We start from the raw sequence: 23,765 nt of genomic DNA, 5'->3' as shown, positions 1-23,765 counted from the left end.
TTATTTAGGGTTTCAGACAACGTAAACAACAAGCCGTCGGATCAAAGCTTTGGGTTTGGAGGAAGAAGAAGAGATCGGATGGTTAATTGGGTCGTTGTTGGGCCCTGTCTAATGGGCCTCACGAGTTGCTACCTTTCCAAGTTACCGACCTATTTCGGATATTTGCCACGTTTAATAATTCTTTTATTAGCCGTCACTTCGTATTAGATCTAGTAGTATTATTCTTTATTTGTAAGTGAGAAGTCTTAAATTCGTTTCTTTCCAAATGCGAATTTAAACCACATTATTACTAATCCATTGTGAGGTTAAGATCATCCCCTCTCTCTATCCCTTAGTGTAAATAATATATTTTGTTCAAAATAATCCTTTTATCACCCAAAGAGTGGGAAAACAGTCTTTACAACTTTTTTTTTTTTTTTTAATAAAACAGTCTTTAAAATGCTCATAAAGAATTTATCCGGTAAATTTGTAAATCCATCTCCTCATAAATGCTTTTGTTGAAAATATTTTATTAAAAAAATTAATTTTTTAATTAAAGAAATAGGTGTTTACTTTAATAAGAAGCAAGGTACTTAGAACTTGAACGTTCTTAGTAGAAACGATGTGTTTCTTCAGAAAGTATTTTGTGATCATGAATATTTTTTAATTTTTATTATCAAGATTGTATAATATATGACAAGATGATAAGTTTCTTGCGATAGGAATCTAGAGATTGGTACTTCATTCAAGTATCAAAATAATCTAACCAAAAAAGTACGAAAAATCAATCTTCTTTTCTTTCCACTGTTGAAAAAACAATTATATTTTATAATACAAGTGGAAAAAATGATATATATTTATATGTTTCTCTACTTGCATTATGACACGTGGAGCACATGTTTAAATACCGGATACTTAGAAAATGCTCTCCTAAACTCAGCTTATATATTAATGATGTGGGGAAAAATCAGTAGAGAACTTGCTCATTAGAGTATATATAAACCAAGAATTTATTTTTTTGTAGGAGTATAAACTAAGAATTAAACAATTAATTGGATTATATGCCTTGTTGAATCTCGTTTGACATGCTGTATAAAACCATTGGATAACGCTAATACTACGAAATCGGTGTTTGGTAAGTTTGGTATTAAATAAACTGGATTATTTAATCCGGTCCCACCATTTTAATACCCCTCCAACCTTGGTATTATTAGTCGGACTTCTGCCAAAGAAAAATCACGCTCTCCTTTCTCAGGCCTATCCTGCCATCAGCTTTTGGGGGTCGCAACCTCCGATTAACACCAAGCAGATGCGAACAAAGATCCAGATGTGGCAGATCGAACGATCCACACAAAGCAGATGCGAACAGAGAACCGGAGGTAGCAGATCGAACCCAAATGGGCACCGTGACTTCCGTTTCTGGGCATCACGATTCGAATATCTGGGTTTGTGGCTTAATTGCTAATTGATTTTGTTGGTGTGTGGGGATTAAATTCGAAATTGGGAGAGATTTCATGTGGGAGTTGGAAGTCTAAAGCCGAGCTACGTTGAGTTGAAGCCCAGAACCCAGACCGTGTATCTGTCACAATTCGTTGTCGCTGTTTGCCAGATCCCAGACCCGAGAACCTCACTCCTCGAAACCTGCCATCGCACCCTCTGCTTCAGCCTATACCACTTGAACCTGCATGTCTGTGCTCCGCGCCGCTGCTTAACACCATCCACCCACGTTGGTGTAATGGCTGCTGGGTTCTTTCTGCATTTGACAACTTTTTTCTCCTACTCTTTTTCTTTTCCATTAATCATTAAACTGGATTCTTTTTGCACTTTGTTTTTTGTTTTTATTCTTTTTCTTTTTCATTAATGATTAATTTTTTTCTCTTAAAAAAGTTAGTTCTAAGTTCTCTTATCCAGTACAGTACAAGTATAATATAAAGGGTGCTTTAGATTTTGGCCCTTACAATTCATTATTTCTAGATAAAAACCCATCTATCTTTAAAGATCCAGTTTAAGCCCAAATTTAAAATTTGCAAACATATAGGAACACTATTGACATATTAATACAATTTATTTACACTCATGCCACTCATACTTTATGGTCCCTTTTTCAAATTCCTAAATTTATGCCAAATTAAGAGTAGTAGAAAAAGTGAAATAAAATGAAAAAAGTGTTTGCATTAACCGTATCTATGTCAAACTAGAAAAGTAGTTTTTTTTTTTTTTCGTGATATATTTTGTAGCAATTTTATCCATATTAATTGGTAGGTAAATTAGTTTGTTCCAATTATTTTAAAAAAAAAATACTACACCTATATTACATATTTTGAATCAAATAACATTCCTCTAACTTGTAGGTAAATTATTTTCTATGTATTGTTATATATGTTAGACATGTTTTGTTGTTGTATAAACATGAGTGGAACATAATATTGTTGATTTTATACATCAAACTGCATTTCTTTTGTTATAGGTAAATTATTTTCCATGTACAAGTACTTATGTTAGGCAAGTTTTGTTTTTGGTACATACAATATTTTGTATCATTGTGAAGAAAGATGTTACATTACACCCATGGTATAATTGTTGTAGGTAAATTATTGGAAATTAATTTGTAGTTAGGTAATGAACATTTTGCATCATTGGAAATGAACATTTCAAAGAGTAGGTAGGTAAATTAATTTGTTCTAATTATATAAAAAAAAAATTACACTATACCTAGCTATACTTAACTTTTCCAATTATTAAAAAAATTTATACTACACCCAACCAAATAACATTTCTCTAACTTGTAGGTAAATTATTTTTCATGTATTGTTAGACATGTTAGGCACGTTTTATTGTTGTATAAACATGGGTGTAACATAGTATTTTTAATACTATACATCGAACTACATTTCTTCTTAATATAGGTAAATTATTTCTTCTTTTTAATATACATTGAACTACATTTCTTCTTAATATACATCGAATTACACCCATGGTATAATTGTTCGTAGGTAAATTAATGTGCATGTAGATAATGAAATCCAATGTTCTAATATATTAATAAAAAAAGGATAAATTCAAAAGTATTCAAGAGTAGGGTGAAAAAACTGAATCGAATAGTTTATAAAAATTCAATACCTTTCTAAATCATTTACTATTTCCTTACAATTAATTGTCTACATCAAGTATGTAATGGGGGTATTTTAGGCATGTGAAAAATGTAAAATGTGTGAATTAATATGAAGTTAATGAATTTGCTTATGTGGATCCTAGTCATTGGGTTTTCTTTGAGTAAAAAAGTTATGTAAGGTTTTATATAAAGAAAATTGAGTTTGAAGGGCTAAAGTCATATTTAATACGATTATTAGTTCGATGTTGTACCAAACGTCCAATTAATTAGTCAGTACTATTTGATGACAAATTATCTTATCCGACTGAAATAGTAAGTACAGTCTGAATTGCCAAACGAGACCAAAGGGTATGACCCAACTAAAATAAAGCCTAAAAACTATAAACGTGCATAACATGATTAAAACACCAAAAATAAAATGTACCTAAAAAAAGGATATGACACTTTAGGAAAATGAGACTAACTTGTAACACCAGATATGAACACTAATTTCAAAATCGAAAAGTAGGAAAACCAAGAAAAATCAAGTAGAGAAAGCAAGGACGGCCGGTAGAGGGGGTTCATACCATACCAAGGTTGAGGAAGACGAACACATGTTAGTGAAGTTATTTTAACCAAACATTCTCTTCCTGATAATGCAAAATCACCTTCTAGGCTTCTACTCCTTAGCCACTTCATACGCAATGATTTACTTATTTGGCCCAAATATAGAAGATGACTTTTGTTGCTCTCACATTGCATACAACGTATAATTTGACTTAACCTTGGTGTAATTTTAATCTAAGTCCGAATATTTGAATTTTTTTTTTATTTTTTTATAAAATGGCATCCTTAAAAAAAAAAAAAAAAAAAACATTGAATACTTCCTTCCATTACTCGGTCTACATATCAAATCAAGTCACTTATCTTCCAAACCCTAATGTCAGGACACATACATTCAACCACAAATGTTTCAATTCTTAATTAAATTGATAAGAATCGTATATGACTAATTGACAATGGCTTCTTGCCGGCATTGACGGTTGTTAATTAACGTTTCAAACAAAAATTATTGAATTTCCCTCCAATTATATCCCAAGCATTCTTAATCAGACTCAAATAGTCTTACATACCGTGTTAAGAAAAAATAGCCTTATACCTAGGGAGCATTAATTCGATTATGACAAGAAAAGATGTGATATACATAATATAATAATATATTTGTAAATCGTCTCCTTATATAAATGCTTTTGTTGAAAATATTTTATTAAAAATAAATTAAATTTTTAATTAAAGAAATAGGTGCTTGCTTTAATAAGAAGCACGGTACTTAGAACTTGAACGTTCTTGTCAATCAGTACTACGATCTGGTGATATTTTTATTCGTTTAAAAGTGAGATGTTTTAGGTTCAAATCTCGTAGATGGCAAATTCGATGCCAAATTAGGTTGCTCATTGTGTGACTTAGCAGAACTCCCCTCCCTCTCGTGTAAAAATATCAATGTACTCAAAAAAAAAAAAAAAAAAAAAGAACTTGAACGTTCTTGGTAGAAACGAAGTGTTTCTTCAGAAAGTATTTTGTGATCATGAATATTTGTTGAATTTTTATTATCAAGCTTGTATAATATATGACAAGAGGATAACTTTCTTCCGATATGAATCTAGAGATTGGTACTTCGTTTCAAGTTTCAAAACAATCTAACCAAAAAAGTACGAAAAATCAATCTTCTTTTCTTTCCACTATTGAAAAAACAATTATATTTTATAATACAAGTGAAGGAAATGATATATATTTATATGTTCTTCCACTTGCATTATGACACGTGGAACATCTGTTTAAATACCGGATACTTAGAAAAAGTTCTCCTAAACTTAGCTTATATATTAATAATGTGGGGGAAAATCAGTAGAGAACTTGCTCATTAGAGTATATATAAACCAAGAATTTAATTTTTTTGTAGGAGTATAAACTAAGAATTAAACAATTAATTAGATTATATGCCTTGCTGAATCATGTTTTGATTGAAAACTCTCATGCAGTACAGACAGATGCCATGCACACGCATGATTTTCACTGGTCTTGAAGATTACAGGGCGAGGGGGAACTCAAGCTGCTCCCTACTTTGGCTGTAACTTACTACAACGAAGTTGCAGATAGCAAGGACATGAGGTATATAAGTTGGTCAAACGTACAGTTCAACAAACAAACACGCGATTTTGAGTTGAAGGGAGGTCTTGCAAGTATTAGAAATGCCGAATCTGTGATTTCTTCAACCGAATCGAATTCGTCGGTCTTACTAGCAGTGATCGAAGGAGCTTAATTTATCAGTAAAGATTAACTTGATTGATACTGCAGAAGGGCGTTCTACTTGTGAGAGAGGCCCTTATTGGATATATACACGCAGTCTAGCATCCTAAACTTGAGTGAAGGGTTTAATCAAGCAAAATTACTCACACAATCAGTGACACATATTTGTACCTCTCACACATTCCCTTCAATTGAAGAAGATTAATAGACAAATATTAATAAGGGTACCCTTAATTTACTGTTGGATCGGAGGACTGAAAAGTTTATGCACTTTTAAAATTACAATTGAATAAAAGACAATTTTGCTACATTAAGTCTTGGCATCAAACTTCAGAGATACAACAAACAAATTTTTAATTAGCAGAAACTCTGATAACTGGAGCATCCTATTTGGGTGAAGTTTTTTTTTTTTGAACAATTGCTATTATCTATACTAAGAAGAGGGGGTGGAGCTTAGCCTCACAATGGGCTAGTAATAATGTGGTTCAAATTTGAGTTTAGCAAGAATCAAACGTAAAACCTCTTATTTACCCATGAAAAAGGACTACCACTAGACCGTAGTAATAAGTGGCTTTGGGTGAAGTTATGTCTTAATATGCAGTTTTTTTAGTAGCAACCATTTATTTTTTGTTTTTATTTTTTGAAAACTACGAAGAGACTTGAGATTCTACTATAAAATTAATTGGCAAGGAATGTCCCTCTTTCTCGCGATGTGGGATTTATACTCCTATCACATCCCCTCACGTGTGACGAACTTTCAAGCATAATACGTGAATAACACAATCGGGTGATGTGAAGTACGTATGGCAGCTGGGTTTCACAATTGTGACAACATGCTCTGATACTATGAAGAAAGTTGGGATTCCACCATAAAATCAATTGGCTATATGAGGAATAACTCAATTAGTTATAAACACATACAAAGTCTATTTTGACCGATGTGAAACTCGTACTCTCAACAAACTAAAAACCTATTTGGTAACTACATTTAGTTTTTAGTTTTATCAAACGAGTTTCAGTTTATAAAAAAAAAAAATGAAAACAAAATAATTATCAAACACCAATTAAATGAATGCATAATCGATCTAATGGTTTCAGCACTTGCAAAGACTCTAGATTGCAACCCCAAAAAAAATTATAAGAATGGAAGGTTAGCCCGTCGTAATCTACTAATCTGCAACCGGCGTTGTCAATTGAGAAACAAAGTTAATATATTCCCTATATTTAAAGTTTTAAACATTAAAAAAGAGGTGAAGCTTCTTCTGGTGTCTTTTACGGTTCAATGTGAACCTAGGCTCAAAACATCACCATCCCACACAACTTGAAATCGGCTTGAATTCTGACCAATATTGCAATAATTAATATTTAGGAACAATATATAATTTCTCCAACAAACAAAAATCATATATATAATTTAAAGGCCTCGTTTTCTCTCATATGATCGATCAGGATGGGCGACCAATGCATATGAAATGTAATTAGGGTTTAGGAGCTAAAAAAACATCGAAGGTACAAAGGGAAGCTTTGTTGAGTTAAAATGTAAAAAAAATATTAAGTTGCACTTAGTCAAAGAGTATAAATTATACCCCTCAAAATAAAGAGTTTCTGAAAAACAAAAGTGCAAGAAAAATAGGACATAAACAGTGGCGCATCCAAGATTCTAACATTAGATAGTCCCAATATAAAAACTTCAAAAAAAAAAAGTATGAAAATAACATTGAAAAATTAAACGATAAACTTCCAACTTTTCATTCATAATTTTTGTACAAACAACATTAGAAGTTACAAATACTAAATTTTTCTACGACAAGGTTTCATACACTAAAAATGAGTCATGATAGTTCTATTGTCAATGCAAGAAAAAACAGATCGATGATGATTTGGAACTATTTAAAATTGGAGTTGAACCATCTGGAATATGTTTGGAAGTTGGAACTATCCAAAATTAGAGTTGAACTATTTGAAGTAGGATTGTCCAAACTAATCAATGATTCTTTTCACTTGTAATATTGTTACATACTTCTAATTTTGTCTCCTTTGTTAATCCTTTACAGAACCTACATCCACTAGTCTGCCACTGCACTCTTCTCCTCCACATGCCCAAACTTGAGTGATCCTCAAAGGTATAAATCATACCCCTCTATTGAAGATTTTTTTTTGGAAAACGACAAATGCAAGAAAAAAAGGAGGACATAAGGGGTCTGACCCAACTAAAATAAAGCCTAAATTTTTTAAACCTGCGTAACAAGATTAAAACACCAAAAATAAAATGTTACTAAAAAAGGGATATGACACTTTAAGAACATGAGACTGACTTGTAACCGGATATGAACACTAATTTCAAAATCGAAAAGTAGGAAAACCAAGAAAAATATCAAGGTTGAGGAAGACAAACACGTGTTAGTGAAGTTATTTCAACCACACATTCTCTTCCTCATAATGTAAGATCACCTTTTTCTACTTAACCTCTTCACACACGCAATGATTTTACTTATTTGGCCCAAATATAGAAGATGACTTTTGCTGCTTTCACATTGCATACAAAGTATAATTTGACTTAACCTTGGTGTAATTTAATCCAAGTCCGAATATTTGAATTTTTTTTTTCATAAAATGGCATCTTTCTTTTTTTATTTATTTTTTATTTTTTTAACATTGAATACTTCCTATCATTACTCGGTCTACATATCAAATCAAGTCACTTATCTTCCAAACCCTAATGTCAAGATACATACATTCAACCACAAATGTTTCAATTCTTAATTAAATTGACAAGAATCGTATATGGCTAAGTGACATCAATTGACAATATTGGCTTCTTGGTGGCATTGATGGTTGTTAATCAATGTTTGAAACAAAAAATTATTGAATTTCCCTCCAATTATATGCCAAGCATTCTTAATCAGACTCAAATAGTCTTATTAATATACCTTGTTAAGAAAAAATAGCCTTATACCTATGGAGCATTAATTCGATTATGACAAGAAAAGATGTGATATACATAATATAATAATATATTTGTTCGCTTGAAAGTGTTTTTAAAATGACTGAAAGTATTTTTAGAAAAATTATTTTGGATTCCAAAAACACTTGAAGTGCTTTTTCAGGATGCACTTACATTTTTACTAAAAATTGGTTCAAAAAACATTTTCACTAAAAGCACTTTTAATCATTTTAAAAGTACTTCTAAACGAGCATGTTCAAAACCTCAAATTTCATCATCCCGCCGAAAGCAGATGGTGAAGAAGAAATATACATTTTGAATATTATTGTGCAATTACACTACACCTACATAATTTTAATGTAAGTCTAAAATGTAGGTTGAACATTTTGCATATACAAGAGAAAGTCTAAAATATATGTTGAAAATTATAATTTTCTTGCCATTAAGATTTTGAACAAATTAGAGAAAGTTGAGTTGAGAATTCATACTGTGAAAAGCGAAACTCATAGTTTTTTAGTGAGATTTGATGGACACAGACTATATTATTATAGGTGTTAAACTCTGCTGCTATAGCCGCAACAGAAACTCTCTCTTTCTATCCCTCCAAAACACCACTCATTGTCAAAGAAGCCGTCACATCCCAATGGGAAAATTGTCACGTAGACAAGACCCCATTGGATCTTCTTATCCTCAACGTGCATGATTTCAATTTTTGTGCAAATTTTCTCGTATAAGTGTGCAAGTAGGATTATCTTCTCTCTTTTTTTTTCTTTTTTTTTCCTCTTATTTAAACGATCACAGTTAAACTACGTCAACATCTTATATTAATTTTTTATAGTAAGAAAAAGACAAAATAAGAGAATGTGAAAGGAAATGATATAAGAGGATGGAAAGAGTATGAGAGAGAATCCTCCAGTGCATTGTCAATTTGTCAGACTCAATTATGCCAAGAAAAGAAGAAGGGAAAAAAATGCAAGACGGTTGAGGATCGACAACATTTCGTTCAAAAGAAAACTCAGGCGCTGAAAGACATAATCCCACTTTAGGAGTTTACTTATTCAAAACGTTCGAAGGGCTTTTTCTTTGGGCGGTCGAGGGTGAAAGTGAAAGATGTCAATTAAACTCTGTCTCTTGTTTATATATATATTTTATTTTTATTTTGGTGGTCGGCTGCTGGTCAAAGACCAGCAGTACTGCTACTACTGCTACTTGTATTCCACAAAATTGTCCGCAATTTATACAGATGTAATTTCCCGTAAATTTTGTGAAAATAATCAAACACTTTGGAGACATGTGTCAGATTTGGCAGCTCATACTTAATAGTCAGTTGCCTAATTTTCCTTGACGTCCAAATGATACACGGCTTACATGCATTAAGGGGTTTGACCTAATTGAGATTCAATAATTGTTTTATGAGATCCATCGTCGACCTTCTAATCGAGCGATTAGTACCCTTTGCAGATTGTTTCTATTTGGATTTAGAATTTAGGGTTTATGTATATGGATGGTTAACGATAATTATGCCACAAGTTAATTTCTATGCAAATTGAGTCACAGAGTGTCAATGTCTTAGGATTAACTTGTATCAAGTTCGTAATTTTACTTTCTTAGGATCAACTTGAAGGAGAGTCCATGCCATGCAAGTCTCGGACACAAGTCATCGTGAAGTGCGCACACAAAATGTCAAAACCAGTGGAGACAAAGCCAGAGAATCGTCCATATATATATGACCACGAGTTAAATGTGCAAAAGGCAATCTGGAAAAAGGGGTTAGAGACGTGTGGATAACACATTCCACAAATCGCCAAGAAAGTAGTATTTTGGATTGCAGAGGGACAGGAACAATGTGTAGTGGAGAGATCTGGTTTGAAATACTTTGTTTTACAAAATGTAGATGGGTCCCAACTTGAGAAATACATAACCGAGTTCTTTAATTTCCAAAGAAATAACATTCACAATGCCAGGAAATATTACTGAATTTAGATGTTCTATAATATAAGTTAAGTAGAGGATAAAAGTGGCTTCTCCCGAATTTAGGAGTATTTGTATTGCAGAGGAAGAGAAACGATGTAAAGTGTGTTGTGTGACCTGTGCTTAAATTCCGCCTCAGATATATGTGCCAAATTTTCGATGTGACAATCACACTTCACTTATTTTACTAATTCACATTTTATCACAAACCTAATATATAAATAAATACATATAAGGGATACTTTGGATGCGGTCCCTAATCCTTAACATTCTTTAATTAAAACCTTAATAGTATTCAAAGTTTGATCAAGATCCCTTGACTTTGTACACCTCATTATATTACTATTAATATTTTTATTTTTATAGTTTTGACATTAATTGTTTGATATTTTATGAGATTTATAATCCTATAAATTTAAAATCCCTCATGATAATACTATTAGAAACGGTTACAATAAAAAATTCAAACATTTTGATTGAATAAATGGATAAAAACTATGTAAAAATAAGAAATAATAAATGGCAAAAGAATGTATCCATAGTGTTAAAAAAATTGGTACCTTTTACAAAAAAAATTGGTACATTTCACATATAACAAAGTGGTACATTAATAAAGAAGAATGAGTACATTATAAATAAATTAGGGTACAGATAAAAGATTAAAAATTATGAGTGCAAATGAATTTTTAAAAATATAGGCGCTAAAGGAAATGAATACATGGGTACAAAATAAAACTAAAAAGAAAATACTACAAATTAAAAAAAAATGTTGCAAATTAAAAATGGGTACAAACTAAAAATATAAATATATGATACAAAGTTTAGGTATAAAACATAAATATACCATATGTAATTTTTCTATCATTGATTAAATATACAATGTCACATAACGGTATACACATAGGTACAAACACAAATAAAACTTTAAAAAATATGGGCACAAAAAGAAACTAATATATGGGTACAAATTAAAAATGAAAAGAAAATTGGTACAAATTAAAAAATATTTGCAAATTAAAAATAGGTACAAACTAAAAATAAAAATAAAAATATATGATAAAAAATTTAGCCATAAATAGAAATATACTAATTGTAACATTTTTAACACTAAAGGAATATATTTAAAAATAAAGATATTTTATTATTCAAATAATTAATGATGTTATTAATACCCAAGGACATTGATCAAAAATTCAAAATGAATAGGATTTTAATCAATGGAGTAACAAAAAGAAAGATGTGAACCTAATTTTCCCTACATATAATTACATGTTTCATAACATGAGTAGATTTGAAACAACGTGATATTAGGGTCATACCAAAAAATTTAGCCAAACTACGAAGAGATTTTTCAATGTGTCCAGAACACAGGCACATACGTCCTATATCATTATACAAGTGAAAGGACACTTGAAAAAGAAAACATCACTCTGTTTGTATAATAACACATGATGTACTGTCTCGTGTTCCTGGTGCAATGAAAAAATCTCCAAACCAAGCTTCAAACTGAATCATGGTGGTCATGAGCTGTCCATAGCTCATTTAGAAGAAAATATTGCATGACAAAACTCCGTCAACGATCCTCATCAGCCCCCCAATTCTTACTGAAATGATTTCATCGTAGAAACAAATTTGTGGTCAAAACCCTCACCACCATGCACTTTCTTTTTTTCTTCTTCTTCGGCCACAGCCGACAACGCCCACACCACTTCATAGGTTGTAAAGTTTTAACTGGATAAGAGCACTAATCAATCCAACCGGGGTCAACCGAACCGGTCCGCCCCCAAGCTCATTTATAGGACCCACCTCTGCATTATTGAGTCCACGTGTCCTAGATGCTGACGCAATTAATATTAGGTCGTAATTTTGGCACTGCAATCACAGCAGCAGCTAGCATATAAGATCATATACCGCTTGAGCATGGAGCGATCGATAAAAGGAGACAACCAGCACAAGAAGCACGCCATGGTTTTTAAATAAAGCTTGGGTGTCCCCTCACCGCTCACAGGACGACGCGTACGTACCCCCTTTTGTCAAACTCGCATATTTCAATAACCCCATGCAAATTATTACTTTTTTAGCACGTGAAAACGACACTCTACCACACAGGTGGCCTAAATAGGTGTCGAACCCTCCGACTACTTCCTCCTGCCTGGTCGCCGGAACCTTGGACTCACGGTCGGGATCCAAGAAACCAAACCTTTGAGCTTTTGGTTTCTCTTTTGGTCATCGTAACTATGTGCATGTTTCACTTGGATTTTGCCTTTCCTCTTATAGGTTTTATTAATTAAAAGCCTTTCCTCTTATATCTAGATGTAAATAATATATGTTTTTGTGACTCTACTTTTATTAATATATTAGCCCATTTGTGCAAGAAAAGAAGAAGAAAATACCGTGACGTATTTATAAATGGTTGTTTAAACGTGTTTTTAAAATAGTTGAAAATGTTTTTTGTGAAAATATTTTCGAAAACAATCCTTAATAAAAATGCAAGTGAATTTTTAAAAAACACTTGAAAATTTTAAAAGCGCTTCTAAACGAGTCGTAAAATGTTATGCTTCTATCGAGTCTACCACCTATTATTATGCTATTAGTTGATTAATTATAATCAACGGGAAGATGAAACGACCCAATCCGATTATTGTATGTATTTGGTTTTGTCTTTGTTGATAAACAGGCATCAGGTTGTTTAATTAAGCATTTGACGTAAATTCAGAATAGGATAAGGGTTTTACCAAAAGTAAATAATAATATTGTTATATATTGATAAGACAAACTACTAATTAAGGAGATAATTATAGACTACAATGACACATCAATAATTATGGAAATTTTCCATCATTAATTAAAGAAGAAAAGGGACATGAAGAACTTGGAGAGATTGCGGATACAGTAAGACTACCAAAACTAAAGCACTGATTAATTATTAGCAAATTCGACACGTATCAACAACTTGATCATATCCCAATGCTCAGAAAATTGGAATTAATCCTAATTATATAGGATGATCAGTTTGAACTGACAACAACAGTAATAGTACATTATATCACATGAATTCATTAACATCCAAGATGCTTGGGATGTCAAACTTTAATATGTTGCTACAGTAGCTTTCACGTTCGTCCTCTGTGCCGCTGTTGAAATATGTTGTCGAATTCGAATTCATAGGCGTCGGGCTTGAAGAAGGCGTCGAGAAAACCGAAGTGAAACTGAAGTTCTGGTTGCTGTTGTTGGAGTGAATATTTGAAGTCTCTGGCGAAAGATCCAAAACAGTTTGATTCTGTTCAGACCCAAAGTAAGCAAAGCTTGGTAAGTCAACATATTCTTCGGTAAAATTTGAAGTCCCCGCATTACTTTGCCACTCATTGAGTTGAGAAATTTGTGACCTAAAATCACTTAGGCTTGATGGGTACTCTACATTGGGCTGCAGCTGCATGATTTGTGCAGCTTCATTGGGGTACGGAACATTGTGTTGAATTGGTTGTTGAAGTTGGTTAGATTGGACTTGGCTTGAAACTTGGATTTGGGGGTTGCAAATTTGGTGGTAATCATTTTCTTGAGCATTTTGAAGAACGAAATTTTGGTTACTGTTGCTTTCTCTATGGGATTGGATTAAAGTGGCTAGCCTTAGTAGCTCTGGGTTGAGTCCAATTGGTTGGCCAAGCAACCTTGAAAAGTTGTTCATTTGGTGGTGGTGATGAGATGAGTTGTAGAGAATGGATGAGAAGTCGAGAAGATCAAGACGGGGACTGTGGGTGACAGGATCTATTCCCATTCGGAGAAGTCTCTTCCTAATGTGGGTGTTCCAGTAGTTCTTGATTTCGTTGTCGGTTCTTCCAGGCAAACGAGCAGCAATAGCAGACCATCTATACATGAAAATGAATCGATTAATTGTTGGATTATGAAGTATAAAATTTTGAGTATTATGCTACTCTTGAATTAAGTTCAAGGTTGCAACATATTACATGAATGGAGAAGTAATAAAGGAGGCTAGTTAGCTTACTTGTTGCCCAATATGATGTGGAGTTGAATAATTGTCTCCTCCTCTTCAAATGAAAACCGTCCTCGTTTGATGTCCGGTCGGAGATAGTTTGTCCACCGGAGACGGCAGCTCTTCCCACATCTTTGTAGCCCTACACGAAACAGAAAGTAACAAAATTTAATTAATACCATTACCAATTATTTGAACCATATATTTACAAAACAAGTTAATAAGATAAATAAATTAACACGAAGCCTCATCTATACAGTAGCAGATTAATCACCTGCATTCTTTGGGAGGGTTCTCCAGTTGCCATAACCATGTTTCTGGATATAATCCATGAGCTTCTGATCCTCCTCCGGCGTCCACGGACCTTTCTTGAGGCCGTTTTTGTCACAACAAGGTGCTCTTCCCATGGTGTTCAAGTTCTTGTTTGAAATAGTTCTCTAGCGCTTTGCTTTTATAAAACTAATGCTCCAGCACCCACGAACTTAAATATATACTAGCTTAAAAGAACCGTGTGCTCAACTGCTCAGGTATATTAATTGAGAAATATGGGTCGAAAGGTTGTATGTGTGTGTGTGTGTGTGTGAGAGAGAGAGATGAATGGATCGATGCAGATTAAATTGAGAGAGAGAGAGAGAGAGAGAGATGAATGGATCGATGCAGATTAAATTCTAGGATCCGTATGAGAGACGTAGGTGTATAAATAGGAAAGCCAGTGAAGGCAATGAAATGAAATGAACAACAAAAAAAGGAGGAAGTCAAAAGTATTCGGTGCCGTCCTCTGTATATCAACATGGGTACGTGTCCCTTCTTTGAGAAACTCAACATGTTGTCATCATCAAGATTAAGTTTGATTCTACCTATCTACATACTTCTTTTTATTCTATACAATTCTCAATTTTCGACTCTTGAGTTAAATGATTTGAAGATGATAATAAAATAAAAAATAATCAAAAAGTGTGGAGAAGATAAAAGTGATATGTGGATAGCACTTCTCCTAAGTTTTCAACTCCAATCCCTCTCCATTTCTCTCCAAATTAATCTAATATTTTAGTTTATACTTGTATTTTATATACGTAAAATAATTTTTACCTACCCACCATCCACGGCCATGCATTGCATGCATGATAATTTTTTTTAATTAATTAATTATTTAATTCATGAGTAATAATTATATTTCTATATACAGAAATCATGTGATATCACTTGGGTCTAATATTATTATTTTTCTGTTTATTTATTGGTTTTTGCTTCTAGGGTTGTCGTTTTCCAGCGGGATTGTGTCGTGTTTGTGGCAGTCCTGGCTTCCTCGATTCATATTAGGGAAGGGCTTTTAGCTGTCATCAACATAATAAGATATGCAAATGCAAGTATTGGTGCCACGTACTCCTCCTCTTGTGACTTGTGAGCTGACCAATATATTGTCCTTACTGGAACATCACGTTCACGGCATCGTTCTTCTTTCCTCCTCCATGGCTCGAGCCAATAAATCACGCACGAGCCATGGTCATCGACATAGTAAATTTTTAGCCAACTCATTTTTTGTGTTTAATTCTATAAATTAAGATTATACTTATTATTAGAGAAGCAAATTGGGGTATCACATTGGCACTGTATGGCTTAGATGGTGAACAAGCCGTTACTTGGTTTGAATCCTTAGACCAGTTTAAAAGCTCCGATAACATTTTAACGTGGTCCTTCAATGCACCCTATATTTTTTGTACGTGTTTTGTTCATAAAGAGCGTAATTTAGCAGCTGACTGATTTGTCAAGTTGAGTTTAAATTGCGAGATGAATTTTCAAGAGTTTGCGGAGTCTCCTCCTTGTTTAGTTCAAACTCTTTTCAATGACTACTTTGAGTTCGTTAGAACCAGATTAGTTGTTCCTTAATGTTGTTTTTCTCTTTTTTTTTCTTCTATGTTACTGAAAGAAAGAAAAAAAAAAAAAAAAAAAAAACCAATTATCATACTTTGGAGAAGGTGAAAAAATCAATATTGTACGTTTACCAAGAAGTTAAATAAAATTAAGATTGATTAGTACTAGGTAAGTTAAACAGCTATAAAGATTTGTGGTATATATTGATGCCCATTGCAGAAAATGATGTCGTAGTGATTTCGTGCAAGTAATTAGTAAAAGGCATGGAAGATTTCAACATTTTTGAGAAATTTGCGTATTCCCTGTAAATTTTGATTGAACGGACGGCGTCGAGTAGGCAGTCAATCTGTAGGCGAATCTTTTAAATTACGTGAGATTGAGGAGAAGCATTTATGTGAAGCCGGCAATAATCGAGTTTGCTGTTTGCCGAAATATAGGAGCATTTATTATACACATAAGAAAGGTTATCCAAATTTCAATATAATTTGTAAAAATAAATATATTGAAATAAGAGAGAGTGTTTTTTTTTTTTTAATGAAAAAAAAGAGGTAGTCACATGTTGCATCTAGTACACAAGGCATGAAGGTCTACGAGTAGTGGATTGCCTTAACGGTAGGATATTTATCTTTAGGTTACAATATTTCAAGATTTAATCCTTTTTCTCTCCTGAATTATAGATAAATTAGTGTATGTTATTTATTATTTTTAGTGTATATTATTTTATTATTTGTAAAAAATAAAAGACTAAAATTTAGAATTCGTCTATGAACTATTAGATGGGTTTCTGTTCCTAAACTAAAATTTCGTTAATTTGTGTTTTTGAATTTGACAAAACGTGCACTGTTGATACTTGTCGTTATCTTTCGTAAAATAATCTGTTAGTTTGATAATGTGGCACACATCTCACATCTCCAATTTTGTAGTGCATGTAGATTAAAATAAAGTAATTATGTATTAAAAACTTAAATAAATAATAAGAGGAAAAGAAAAATCGCAACCACCACACAGTTATGCGATGGCAGCTGTGCCGTCGTGTGATTTTCATTCCAGAGAACCCAGCCCCGTTTTCAGTCTCCTCCATTCCCTCTCCCAAACCCCGATCGGAACCATGTTGCCCTCCCCTTCCCAGGTCGTTGTTCCTGCCTTCCTCTTGCAACATCCCTGAACGGATCGTTGATCAGCTCCCCTTTTCAAATCCCACGACACAAACTTCATTTTCCTTAACAACACAGGCAGCCACAAAATTTGCTGCCTTATTACAAGATTGAGGGGAAAATTTAAACACAACTAACTCGAATTGGGAAGCTAGGATACGGATCTCGTGGATGATCCCTTCCACCACTATTTTAGTTGTCGTAGTCTTTCGCGTGGATGATACTTTACACAACATTATGTGGTAGTTAACGGTTGTATTCCTTATTTGAATCAATAAATAAGGTATCCAATCATCACATGTCACAATGTTTAAAAAAGTAAGGGCTTGTTTAATATCCTATTAATTTTTTTTTTTTTTTATAATTTCTTAAAACATTTCTTAAGAATTTTTTTTAAAACAATTTTCTTTAAGACTCAAAAACTTGTTTGGTTTGCGATTTAAAAATTCCAAATCTTACAACTCAAACTGGACAAAGAGATCCAAAAAGAGGGGGAAATAAAGCAAGAGATAATTTGAGGAAAGAGAAAAAAGTGAGAGGATCGGAGGAGATAGAGAAGAAGATGAGCGAGAAAAAAAATCGAGATAATGAAGAGAGCGGATTGGAGGAGAGACGAAAAAGGTAAAAAAAAAGAAAAAGAAGGGTGAGAGAGAGAATAAAAGAGAGATAGATTTCGAGTGAGAGGGGAGGAGGGAGAGAAAATAAATGAGTGAGTTTAAGTTTAAAAACTCTAAAAACTTACTTTTTCTGTTTTTAGATAATAAACTATATTTTTTAGTTAGTATTGAGTTCAGTTTTTTTAAATAATCATACCAAACAAGATTTTAAGGCCTAAAGCTTGAAAATTATTTTTGAGTTTAAAAAATTAAATTTAAATAGAGTACCAAACAAGCTCTAATTTTCCCTACCTTTTTCTTTTTACCATATAATGTTAGGATCATTCATTAGTTCTTTTAAAGTACAGAAATGTAATCACAATAAACTTTGAATGTGATGGGGTAACCAAAATTTTCTTTTATAATCCAGGTGTATTCAACTCCAAACAAGTTGTTATATAACATCGTTTAGAGAGCTTTTGTTTTTTTTCATGTCTAATAAAAATACTTTGACTTTATCATTGCTCTCATGCTCATGTTCTACTCTCATTCTCAAACGATTGGATTTCGGCTATCATGTCAAGTGAAATGTCAAGAAGTCAACTTCATTGACTTGAGGGAACTAGTTGAGCAATAATTGTGTCTTGTTTGCTTATAAATAGACCAAAAATAGTATTATTATTAGGCTAATTAAGTTGAGAAAACGACTATATACACATTATATTCAGAAGATTTTAACTTAGATCTTACCTTAAACCAATTCCAAAACATATTTGTACATGTTTCACAAAGATATTTTTGTGACAAACCTCTCATTAACATTATAACAACATATTTACGTTATTCAAATTGAATAGCCACAACTAGATATATATCAAACTTATCAAAAATATGTATCATTTTTGTAATCATGTGATGTTTCTACTCAATCTTTATTACGAAGATGTATTACGTTTGTTGTTCAAACTGAATCACACTAGCATAATGAAAGTTCGTGGTTGGTGCGAAATAAGAATTTTACTAAAGGCTTGAATATTCATCAACTGCTTAAGCAAAGTGATCCAACGATCATGGATGGAATATATAAGCTCCCATACATGTATTACTTTATAAACTCATAAATTTAGCTATTACTCTATAAGCTGCTCCAAGCAGGTGATGATAAATTGACATGTCTTGGCCACTGAACCCACACTGTTTGTCTAGCCTGATTATCTATCATGGGTGGCAGTTGGCACGTCCCTCACTAGCAATTGCAAGAAAAATATTATTTGTATTCTTTCAAGAAAGAGCTTTCATAAGTTGACCAATCATAGCCATTTATAGCATAAGTCTCACATGAAAAGAATGAAATTGAATAGAAAATCACACATTTTCGAATTTTTTTTCTTAATAAGATGGACTATGTATGCTATTGAAATGCGAAAAAGATCATCTTAAAGTGAATCATGAATTCTCTATTACTTCATAGTTTAACGTTAATGTATGTGTTATTTTATAAAATATAATGCCAAAAATATAAGTTGATAAAAAATTTATAAAATTTATTTCTTTGAGAGAATTTTTTTAACAATTCACTTGCTTTACAGACTATGAGATGGTTCGGCTAGCTCAAAGCCGACGCCAACAGCTTAAACAAAAATGTCCCGTAACTCACTTTGCATGATCGCTATGTTTTCTTGCCAAATAATGTTACTCTAATATTTTAACAAAAAATATATGCAGACTTCGATAAAGAATAAAATAAAATTGCACGCATGACGATCTCTGGTGTACGAATTGCTCAAAATTCTTGGAGACTGGGTAATTTAGTCATCCGATTGATTCCGTAGAATAACACTTTACATGCTACGTGTCTGAACGCAGGAAGTTGGTTCCTAAAGAGGGGATTAGACCATTGAAAAGCAAGCCCTAATTAAAATGAATTAATATCGGACCATCATTAGCCTGCCACTTAACGTACTCCGACGTCTTTTGTTTACTCTCTCCCAACTACAAAACAAACGGAAGTGGATTCTCTGTTCTTCTATTTATATACTCTTTTCATGTTTTTTTTGTTTGTGTGTTCACAATTAGATCACATTAATATTTTATATTTTTATTATTTTTTATTTTATTATTTCTACAAAAAATTAATATAAAATATTGACGTGATTTAACCGTGATCACAAATCATAGGAAGGCATGAAGGAAAGTATGGAAATGAGAGGACAGACAATCCATCTCCAAACAAAACAGGTCCCTTCTTTCATGACGCACGAAAATTGAATCTGTACTTTATTAGATACTAGCATTTACCTATGTACTTTATATGTATGAACACATTTTTTTGGAAAATTAGGAGAGAGGGATGGAGAGAGAATGTGAAGGAGTGGGAGGTTTTTGTTTTTGGTTTTTTTATTTTATTTTATTATATATATAAATATTAGAAGTATTTTAACATCAAATATAGATGAGGTTTTAATAAAAAATAATAAAATTTAGACCTGTGAAATTACATTATTGTCCATCATTTTTTTGTGTAATAGAAGACTAATTTATTTTTTTTCACTCTTTTTTAATTGACAAATAAGATTTTATTAATTAATAGAGATAATAATACATTATTAATAGGTTAATTGGGGGAACACATGAATGTGTTTGCGCGATGATATAGGATTTCTTCTGTTAAACTTCCTTAATGGGCCATCTGTTTATCTGGAAGCATTTCGGTCACCCAACCACCACTTTCTAATAATATCACTGCATTAAGTCAACGTAAAAAAACTATTAAACTAATTAACCATCGAGTTTTTAATTTGATAGGCGTCCATCCGATGCTTAGTGTCACTTCTTATAGGTCCCCACAGTTTAAATTAAACAATAATACTCTTCATGACGTTAAAAAACCATGTCTCATTCACCTTTTTATCTTACCATATGAATGGTGTAGGGTCAAATATTATTTTAATCATCTACTAAGATCTTCGCCTTAAATCTTTTCAAGGTAAGCTTATAATCTCTAAGCCAATCCCGCACCTTTGATTGCATGCCCTTCTTACCCCTTACTTTTTTAGTGTACATGTGTGTTGTCATCAAACCCTAAAAGCTTAAGCTAGATTTACAATGATTTCATAAAGTAGTCATCCAAAGGACAAGATAGATGCCCATGGTAACCGCGGTAGAACTCTTTCGTAATTAAGGATGGTGCTATTTATACACTTTTTTTTACCTTTTATATACTAGTTTTAGTTTATCAGCCGTTAGATTGAATAAATTGAAGAAGATCAATAGACAAAACTTAACAATTGTATCTGAAAGGTAAAAAGAAGTGTGTGAATAACACTACCCTGTCTAAGAGGTGATACCCATATGTTGGGTAGATATAAAGAATGGTTGGATTAAGCCTTGTCTAAGTGGTGACAATGCGTGAAAATGATCAATTGAGCCCCGTAGCATGAATTTGTAATTAAGTAAAGAATTATAAAGTAATTGATAGTATGGATTTCAATGGCTAGTTTGGAAATACTTTTAAAATGACTGAAAACGCTTTTAATGAGAGTGTCTTTGGAACCAATTATTCTTAGTAAAAATGCAAATAAATCCTGAAAATGCATTTAAAATGTTTTTGAAACCCGAATATACCTTCACCAAAAAACACCCTAATCTTTTTAAAAGAACTTACGAATGAGCCTAAGTCTAGTTGAGTAGTTGGTTATAGATTAATTATAACCTCACTTTATAGTCAAAACAATCACACACCCTAAATTCTTAGATTAGTAAAAAATACCTCGCCCCAAGGGGGTGCGTAACAAAATTCCCCTTCAAAGATAAAACACAACGAGTGAAAATATTACTATCTTCGGTGTTTTGCGATTAACATACGCAATTTCGTAGACTCGTAGTGTAAGACTAATTAATGTCTCCATGTTTGGTGTCACGGAGACAAAACCAAGTATTTAAGTAATAAAAAAGCTTGTTTATTATGATTAATTGTTGGATTACTACTCCATCAGCACGTAAAATACTAAATACTAAATTGGGTAATTAGTGGTCCAATCGTAGTGTTTGTCTTGTACATACATGTACCCAAAACAGTTGCGAATACGTGCCAAAATACATAAATCTGGTAGATTTTTTTCTTCTAAAAATGTTGTACAACAAATGTTGAATAATGATTAACGACTGAGAATTAATTATTTGCTGCCATGCAATTTCGTTGACAGAGTTCATATAAATTAAATTATACTTAGATACGAGATCCGAAACGTTGCACAGTCACTATGACAACTCATAAGCAAGATATAATATATGCACAATTAGTAGTTATCTCTCCCTTTTTCTTTTCTTCTTTACAAATATATGGTGCGTAGCATATTAAATTAGAAAGGATTTACAACACATCAACCATCTGACAACAAAACTACATTATTACAATAGAGTTATACGCAACTAGAGATCGAAGTCATCATAATTACATATCATCATCGTTATTTAACTAAGTTAAACTTGAGACGTGCCTTCCATTTAAGACTGGATTAATACAATATTATGTTTTCTTCCCTTTTTACAAGAGTAGTATATTATAGCGATTTCGCACGCATCAACATCTGAAATAATACTACGTTATAACAACGGAATAAAAAAACAATTAGGTATCCAACTCATTTCAATATTACATATTATCATTGTTATCCACACGGCTGAAAGGTCAGTTGGCAATATCCAATATTTTTTAGCTTGCCTTCTTCGTATTACATATATATTTTGTTTCTTTAATAGTACGTAGTCCCAATCGAGAGCATTCAAAAGCTAAAACGATCAGATTTCAAGAAGTTTCTGTTGAAAAGGGTTTCTTAAATCCGAGCTAGACTTGTGTTCAACGTAAGCGGTCTCTGGGGACACGTAGGGCATGCTGATGGGGTGATGGATGCCTCTGGAAAATGGCGATGGGATGAACACCATTCACGAGATCAGGGACGTGGCAGAAAGGCAGTGGTACTTTAAAGCTGAAATGCCCATGTATAGAGAGATTTTTTTTAATGTGACAGACACACGAGATGATATATCACATGTCATTATACGAATGGTGAGATATATGTGATAAAAAGTTAATAACTTAAAAATAAAAAAATAAAAAAAAAATTCCCACCACTTATGTAAAAACACGTGGTATACCACTCGTGTTTCGTCACAAAAAAAAATTCCTCCCATGTATGAGCATTGATCTTCACTTGTTTGACTTTCTATGTCTCGGACCAATGGTTTCTTGACACGTCAGTTACTTTTGTTGGGCTTTGAGTTCATCGAGAAGAGATCAACTTCGGATCTCTTCCACCAAGATCATCGGATCAAGTGATCCGGGCTTTTCAAATTTCATCCAACGGTCCATCTGTTTTGATGTCTTAAAAACTGTAATAATTTTTTGCCGTTGGATAAAATTTAAAAGGTCTGGATCACTTAATTCGATGACCTTAGTTGAAGAGATGAGGATAACTTCTCCATCTGGATGACAATATTTTTCAAGAGTTTTGTGATCTCAGTTGCTCAAACCAGAGCCATGAATCAGAACAGTGCTGATTGATGTTGAATTTACTGTGAAATCAGCCTCAATAGACAGATTTACGTGGATGATTGACGCTAACATGTGCTAATCAAGAATAAAACGTAGTTAAAAGTTAGTATAAAGCAAAAAAACAGTTAAGATACTAGCAAAACAGAAAATTCATCCAACAATAACAACCAAGCCTTATTAGAGTAAATGGAGTCGCTTGTACGAATTCTAGAACATCACTGTGCTCGATTCTTCTAATCAGAGCATCTGTAAATCTTTGAATCACATGTATAAAGCTAAATTTTCCTACTTTGTGAAAACATGAAC

The 23,765-nt window shown here is 32.7% G+C and overlaps 1 protein-coding gene across 1 annotated transcript; it reads right to left on the bottom strand.

Annotated features, from left to right (window-relative positions):
• Nucleotides 1–13,088: 13,088 nt before the first annotated feature.
• LOC137730028 (transcription factor MYB102-like) lies at nucleotides 13,089–14,900 on the bottom strand. The gene is made up of 3 exons (XM_068469097.1): nucleotides 14,558–14,900; nucleotides 14,296–14,425; nucleotides 13,089–14,158 (listed from the first exon to the last, which is right to left on the bottom strand). The coding sequence occupies exons 1-3, from the start codon at nucleotides 14,688–14,690 to the stop codon at nucleotides 13,339–13,341; spliced, it is 1,083 nt and encodes a 360-aa protein (XP_068325198.1). The 5' UTR covers nucleotides 14,691–14,900; the 3' UTR covers nucleotides 13,089–13,338.
• Nucleotides 14,901–23,765: the final 8,865 nt, after the last annotated feature.

This window comes from Pyrus communis, chromosome 3, assembly GCF_963583255.1.
Source record: "Pyrus communis chromosome 3, drPyrComm1.1, whole genome shotgun sequence".
Taxonomy (NCBI): Eukaryota; Viridiplantae; Streptophyta; class Magnoliopsida; order Rosales; family Rosaceae; genus Pyrus; species Pyrus communis.
The sequence above is the reverse complement of the archived record's forward strand: the minus strand, read 5'-3'. Positions and strand labels throughout refer to the sequence as shown.